The sequence below is a fragment of the Bison bison genome, unplaced genomic scaffold (assembly GCF_000754665.1).
Source record: "Bison bison bison isolate TAMUID 2011002044 unplaced genomic scaffold, Bison_UMD1.0 scf7180017864205, whole genome shotgun sequence".
Taxonomy (NCBI): Eukaryota; Metazoa; Chordata; class Mammalia; order Artiodactyla; family Bovidae; genus Bison; species Bison bison.
In genome coordinates, this window is record NW_011494777.1 from 17,380 (window position 1) to 25,343 (window position 7,964).

At 42.2% G+C, this 7,964-nt stretch overlaps 1 protein-coding gene across 1 annotated transcript; it reads right to left on the minus strand.

The window, feature by feature from the left end:
- Window positions 1-73: 73 nt before the first annotated feature.
- On the minus strand, window positions 74-1,337 carry LOC104991979 (KATNB1-like protein 1). Its single transcript, XM_010844674.1, is given in 1 exon segment — window positions 74-1,337. A coding segment is annotated over 1 exon segment (915 nt). The 5' UTR covers window positions 1,216-1,337; the 3' UTR covers window positions 74-300.
- Between the last annotated feature and the right edge of the window lie 6,627 nt (window positions 1,338-7,964).

Genomic DNA, 7,964 nt, shown 5'->3' on the forward strand with positions numbered 1-7,964 from the left:
CAGTAGTTCTTAAACAATGTTACCAAATAACCATATAAATCCCAAACGCAGCAAAGGTGAACAATCTTCGTAGTGCACTTTCACCTCATTGGAGCTGAAGCTGCTCCTTTTGGATCTTTTTCCACTTCAATGTGAAGTAGATCGGTAGCATTTCATTAGTGGTTTCAACATACGTTTCTCTTTAAAGGAAAAAATGGTTTTGATTTCTTCCATAGTTCACAGTTCTCAGATGAGATATTTCTGGGGAAATCATATCGTCCAAGGATGTTTTGAATAGCCAAATGCTATAGATGAAGTCTTTCAATGCAACTGTAATAAATAAGCATCTACATCCTTGGCTATATTACCAGTATATCCTGGAACCAAAGTAAGATGGTTTTCCTGTTCCCACAACCCACTTAATTGCTGTTTTAAAATCTGAATATTTCCATCGTTCATAATTTCTGTTTTGGATGATAGTTCTGACCACTACCTTTTAATGACTGCTTGAAGCCAGTTTAAACCAACTATTATATATTCTTCAAATCTGCTTTTAAGTAGTGACTTTACCAGAGGCAACAAATCTACACAGCAGCCAAGTGAGATATACTGTTTTTCCTCCTGTAAACTATTGGTGAGCACGGGAAGGCAATCCACCACAACTCCAAGGTCCTCTATCCTTACTAAATATGCTACAAGTTCACTAATACTTCTCTTTCTCCAGAAAGTTAAAGCTACATTCAATCTCAAGTTCCTGCTGAACAAAACCTGTGCCATTGTTTCATGGTCCTGAGAAACCTCAGAAAAAAAGCCACTATATTTTGATGATGGGCTTTCTGTCTGTGAAGAACCAGAATCACTGGTGTTAATCAAATATGTTCGGCTATCATGCCGTGATTTTTCAGGGAGGTGGCCTGCACAAGCCAGTTCATTTTCTTTATTTGCCATGACACAGCCCCCACTTTTAGGGGACTGCTTTTTTCTATAACAAGGATTTTGAATAGGATGATGAACTTTCTTTCTTCTATAGATCACCTTACGTAGTTTACCTGGGCTTTTCACAGCTTGTCCAACTGTTCTAGTTATGTAAGTAGCCAACTGTTTTGGAGATTTCTTAACCTCCTTCATGTTCTTATTAGTGAAATTAGAGATCCTTTTTCTAGGAAGATCAATGGAATGATCCTCAGTATGATTACAAAAGTTGCGTTTTTTAACATTGTGGGTTTCAGATGCCATAATCTCTTAAATACCGGCGCCTCATGGTACCGCGGCGCCTCCGCCCAGCCCAGGCGCTGACCGACTGCGCCCGGCAGCCCAGACTGTCCCTTGGCTCCCTGGCCGAGATCCAGGAACGGCCATTCAAAACCTATACTTTCTTTAAACTATTAAAATCTTACAAAATCAGTGTTGAAGACTTTTAAACAGCAATATGTGTGTGTGTGTGTGTGTATATGTAATATATGGCCTATACGATATATAATACATACTATAGTGTGTATATAATGGTATGTATGTATTTATATATATGTATATGTATATAAAAGAAGGAAATGGCAACTCACTCCAGTATTCTTGCCTGTGAAATCCCATGGACAGGGGAGCCTGGTGGGCTACAGTCCATGGGGTTGCAAAAGAGTCAGACACAACTTAGAGACTAAACAATACACATACACACACACACTATAATTTCACAACCCAGAAATAACTGCTATCAAAATTGGAAGTCATAATATTTTAGAGTTTTAATATTTTAGATATTAATACTTGGAATATATAGCACAACACAAATAACTGGACTCATACCAAGTATATTTTGTATCTTGCTTTTAAAACAACAAGATAATAAGCATACTTTTTCAGGCTATGCAAACTCATCAAACAGGTAATTTTTAATGGTTGCATAGGAGATATTTCATATAGGGCAGTGCCATTCTTTATTTTATTTTTTGATTTATTTTTTTGGTTGAGTAATTATGAGAGGTAGAAGAAATGACTGTCATTGAAATAAAACATGTAGGGTGGTTCCATTAAACATGTGATAATTCAGTTCAATTATCATATATTTAATAACCATCCAAGGACCACTGCCATGTACAAGGTCATCTGTTGACTCTGAGGCCACCAGGATGAGGAAATACCTATGTTTTCCTCCAAAGAGATTCCACAGTAACAATAACAACCACTTTATTTTGTCTAGTATTTTCATAGTTACACTAAACTCTCCCACATACCATTCACTGGATCTTTGCCAAGGTTAAGAGACAGGTAGAACTCAAGATGACCATTTTACAGATGAGGCTTACAGAGTTTAATGACCTGTGTAGAGCTACCGAGCAACTCCATAGCAGTTTTCTCTGTCCTCCTTGACGTCCCTGAGCCCTGTGCTCTCTGCTCCCCCAGCAGGGCTCTCTGTCCCCTTTCCTGCTGTTTGCTTGTCTTGCATCATCTGGTCCCTCTGGGCTGGCGGGTGCCAAGAGGAGGAATGGTTGATCTTCGGCTTCCCTTGGTCTTTTTTCATTCATCACCATCTTTATCATGTCCTCAGGATGTTGCTCTTGTTGAAAATTAATAGTACGTGGACCCTGTAACAATAGCTTATAAAGTGACTGAAAGGAAAAACAGGCTGTGAAGTAAAATCTTTTAGGAAGGAGAGATGGAGAGAAGGATGAGGCAGTGGAAGGAAAGGGACGAGAAGGTAAGAATCTAGGCGATCAAATGGGAAAAATAAAAACATCCAAGGATAGGGAGGGAAGGGACCAGTTTGTTGGGGAAGGTGGCTGAATAAGGGACTTGATTAGAAAGGGAAGGGGGACTCCTTTAAGCCACCTCTGCATTCTGAGCCTTGAGTTATTTTGCTGTTATATTTTAATGGGTTTTGGCTGTTTTTTTTTTTTCTCTCTCACCGCATTAGTGGTACCATTCAGACAGGAAAGAAAAAAAGAAAAATGATAATAGTCAATTTAGGGGGAAAAAAGAAACCACACACACAGGGAAAAACCACCAGACGCCAGCACAGAGATGCACTCACCTTTTCGTTCGGAGCTGACACAGCTCTCCCCAAAAAGATCCAAGCAGGGAGGACTGGGGAAAAGTGCAGAAACAAGCACACCAGAGGGCACGGTGGGGAGGAAGCTAGGGGGATTGGAGGGTCGATCTGCAGCCTGTTGGAAGTGTCTGACTGCCTGTACTCCGGATGCAGGGCTGCCATCTTCTGCCATGAGCTGGCAGAAGATGAGCCTGGAAGACAGATGTCCACAGGTGTTCTGGATGTCCGGGATGGATTTCCTGTCTGGGTTCCTGGCGCTGTCACTGACATTTCCTTCCTCACTGACTTTGTTGTTATCACTCTCATCACCTTTTGGTGCCCACCACGTGAGACTTTCATTGCCCGCTGAGTAATCTTATCCCTGGCAATGCCCTGTGCCCCAAAGGGCTTGTGACATGCCTGCTTAGAAACAAATGGACAGAGAGTAGAACAGAGTTTCTTGTTTCACTTTAAGATCTTATTATAATTTGTTGACTATGCTACTATGGGTCTTTGATTAAATACATTATCAATGCATTTGTGATCATGATGATGATAGTTTACATTTCTGAGCTTTTAGCTCATCCCAGCAACTCCCTAAACAAGCTGCAAACATTGTTGCATCTACTTTGAATAATTATCCTATGGATGGAGGGGTACCACCGTTATCGTCATTTCATAGATGCACAAATGGAGCCCTGAATGTGATCATTTGACTCAGCCATTGAGCAAGATTGGAAGCCATTAGAAAGTTTTGAGCAGAAGAGTGACATGATCTACTTCATATATTTTAAAAGAATCATTCTGACTGCTATGTGGACTTCAGAGGACAGAACAGATACTCAGAGGTCACTTAGAAAGTGAGAAATGATGATGGCATGGACCAAAGTGGGAACAGTATAATTGATGAGAAGTGGTCACATTTTCAATGATTTGAAAATGTGAATTTGAAATTTGAAATCAAAAATAAATTCTGATGGGTTGGCTGTGGAGTGTGAGAAAAGGAAAGGAATTAGAGATGAAACTGTGGCTTTAGCCTGAGCAAATAGAGCATGAGTTGCCTTTAATTGACACACATACACACAACTGCAGGAAGAGCGACTTCAAAGGGGAAGATCAGGATATTAGTTCAGGGCAGATTAAGTTTGAGATGCCAATTAGATCTCCAAGCTTTGGGGTTAAACATAGGTGTCAGGACTGGCTATATAAATCTGGGAATCACCATGTTATCATGGCAACTAAGGTCATCATGCTGAATGAAATCACCAAGGGAGTGACTGTAGGTAGAGAACAGAGAGGACTGGGATTAAAGCCATGGGCACTCCAATGTTTAAAGATCAGGAGACTGAAGAAAAACCAGAAAAGAAGACCAAGAAAGATCCAGCAGTGAGGTAAAAAGGAATCAAGAATGTTCTTTTGAGCCCTGGTAGCCTGTGTATGTGCTAAGTCGCTTCAGTTGTGTCTGACTCTGTGTGACCCTATGGACTGCAGCCCACCAGGCTCCTCTGTCCAGGGGACTTTCCAGGCAAGAATGTAGGAGTGGGTTGCCATACACTCCTCCAGGGCACCTTCCTGACCCTGGGATTGAACCCACATCTCTTAAGTCTCCTGCATTAGCAGGCGGGTTCTTCACTAGTGCCACTGGGAAGACCCTGGAAGCCTAGTGAAGGGGAAAAAGTGATTAATCCTATCAGATACTTCTAATAGACCAAATGAAATAAGGGTTGAAAATTAGAAGCTGGATTTAATGATACGTTGGTCACTGTTGACCTTGACAAGAGCAGTTTTGTTAAAGGCAGGTAGAAAAAGCAAAAGCAGATTGGAAACTGTTCAAGAAGGAATAGAAGTTCAATCGAGACAGTGAATATAGATAAATACTTTTACGGAGTTTTGTTTTAAAGGAAAGTACGGAATTGAAAAAGGGTCAGTAAATTGAGAGAGACGTAGCTGTAAATTAAGGAGAGTCTACTTTTTAATGTGGAAAAATTGCAGTATGTTTAAAGATTAATGTGAACAGCCTGGTAGTGGAGAAGAATTAAGAAATAAGGATATATGTGTGTGAGAGAAAGGATTTTCTCTTAGTGATATTCTTGAGCAGGAAGAGGTGATGGCATCAGTGGCCCAGGGTTAGAGACTGGGTTTGGCTAGTGATAAACACTGTTCCAGCCTTCCTAGGTGGTGCAGTGGTAAGGAATCTGCCTGCCAATGCAGGAGGCTCAAGTTCAATCCCTGGGTCAGGAAGATCCACTGGAGCAGGAAGTGGCAACCCACTCCAGTATTCTTGCCTCAGAAATCCCATGGACAGAGGAGCCTGGCTGGCTACAGTCCATGGGGTCTCAAAAGAGTTGGACCTGACTGAGCAACTAAACAACAGCAAAGCACTGTTCCTCGGTGCTCCATAAAGGAGGGCAGAATAAGGGCTCAGGCATGAGCAGATTCAGCTTTACAAAAGCTGTTCCACTTGCTGTCAGAGAAACAGGAAGAAAGATTATTATCTAAGAGCTGGGAAGAGGAAAGAGTTGTTGGAAGTTTGAGAAGAGACGGTATGAAGAATTAACTTATTAATGATTGTTGGTGATTTTGTTGTTTTCTACATTTGACACTATTTTATGCCATGAAATGTATCTTTTGTGTTGGATGCACACTTTTTTCAACAGTAAGCTCAGGTGGTGTACTTGCTGCCTTTCACTGCACGCCACTGGCTCCTTTTAGGGCCCAAGTATGATGCCTGTGGATTTGATAGCCTCACAGGAAGACCTCATAAAGCTACTGCTGCAAAATACTCTTATGGCAAAGGGCATTTAGGGTCCAGGTATGAGAGTTGAATGGCATCTTCTTGGTCCTTGGGCTCTTTTTTGATTTTAGATTAATTGGGCACTTTGAAGTTAGGAGTCCTGTGGATTTCACAATGGTGGCTATGAAGCACAGCTTAAACAAAGATATAAAAGGCTGTAGGGAAAGGCAAAAATTGAGAACGCAAATGCTTTGTAAGGAGACACTGCTGAGAGCAGCTGTTACTGCATTTTTAAAGTGCCACTTATTTTAATTGAGGGGCGATAGGGTAATAATACCGTTCAATACTGGTGCACCTTTGTGAGACCTCCCTATGCATGATGTAATGTGTCCCCACGTCTCCAAGGGAAAGAGCCAGGTACAGCTGTCTTATTTCTGCAAAACAGACGAAACTGGGTCATAGACTGAACGTGTTTCTCCCAAGAACATTCTTCCTCTAGATTCCAGATGGAGCCATTCAAATAAGAGTGACCGTGTAGAGTTAGTCGCTGTCGGGTGGCTCTTCAGATAATAGAGGTCAGAAGTAATCAAGAGAGCAATCCACTGTGCATGTACATGTATACCCAAGTAAATAGATTAAAAAGTAAATTTATCCCCCGGTAAATAGCTGACAAATAGGGATATATCAGAGATCAGGGCAAGGAAAAGTTATGAAAGCTACATAGGACAAGGAGCTCTAACCAAGAGCACAACGTAGAAACAGGACTACGGGATTTTAGGAACGCAAGAGACTTCAAGATGATGTAGGTTGGGTTCTACTGAATTCCTTTTTCAGCTCCATGAAGTCCATTTCTGAAGTAAAGATCCACCCCCCCCCGACACACACACCCCAACTATGGTCTTTCTGTACATGTTCTGTCAAGAGAAGAGCCAACTGGGATTGAAGTAGACGAATTGATACAGACAATTGGATGGATGTGCTCAGGTAGGGAGTGAGGGTAGATAATTAGGTAGGTTGATCCTAAAAGTCATCTTGGTCTAGCAGTGCAAAGGAGAGCTTTTCCCTGACGCAGTGAATTTAGGACCATATCAATGGCAAAGTGATTTCCTGTCTGAATTATCTAGACTGGGGCTTCTCAAATATTCATCTGCATGTGAATCACCTGGGGGAATCTTGTTAAAATGCAGATAATGCTTCAGTGGCTCTTGAGTGGAACCCAAGATTATGCATTTCTTATAGGCAGGCTGGTGGCATGGTGCCACTGATCTGAGGACCATGCACTTCGGTGGATAGGATAGGAGAGGCAATTTCCAGGCTTTCATTTTGATATTAACTGCATTTACTTTCCAACTGATTGGTTGTATTCTCTTCCCTGGAGGAGAATTCATTTGCATGAGGTACTTCTAGCTAAGAGGGTCCTCTGGCTGCAGCACAGGAAGCAATGAATGTTTCTCTTTCTGGAGGGCATGGCTTAGAACATTCCATCCTCATCTGTGGCTCTGGAGCCCTCCACTAGCTGCCACCTCTGATTGCTTGACCTTGCATGACTTTAGGTGAGTCACAACCTCTCCAGGCCTTGGGCTCCCCAGGTGATCCTCCCAACCTAGGGATCAAACTCAGGTCTCCCGCATCCCGCTTTCCCGTCTGAGTCATCAGGGAAGCCCCTTGTAAGAGAAGGAGGTGGATATTTCCTGCTCCATTTATGTTCCAAGTGGAAGTGATCGTGTTAAACAATGGGTGTGAAACTACCCTGCAAGGTAGAGAAACCTGTTCTATAAAGTGTATAGCCTTATTATCTTGTCATTTATGCCCAGTATCCAAAATCTCAGCCGTTTCTTTTTTAGTATTTATTTATTGGCTGTGCTGGGTCTTCGTTGCTACGCAGACTTTTCTCTAGTTGCAGCAAGCAGCTTCTATTCTCACTGCAGTGACCTCCCTTGTTGGAGTTTGGGCTCTAGGGCTCAGGGGTTTCAGTAGTTGTGGCACATAGGCTTAATTGCTCCAAGTCATGTAGCATCTTCCCAGACTGGGATGGAACCCATGTCCCCTGCATTGCTAGGCAGAGTCTTAACCACTGAACCATCAAGGAGGCCCTCAGCTTGTACCTCAGTGAAAGCACTTGATACATTTATATGTGATGCAGATACTGTTGCTGTTCAGTCTCTAAGTCATGTCTGACTCTTTGCAAACCCATTGACCGCAGCATGCCAGGCTTTCCTGTTGTTC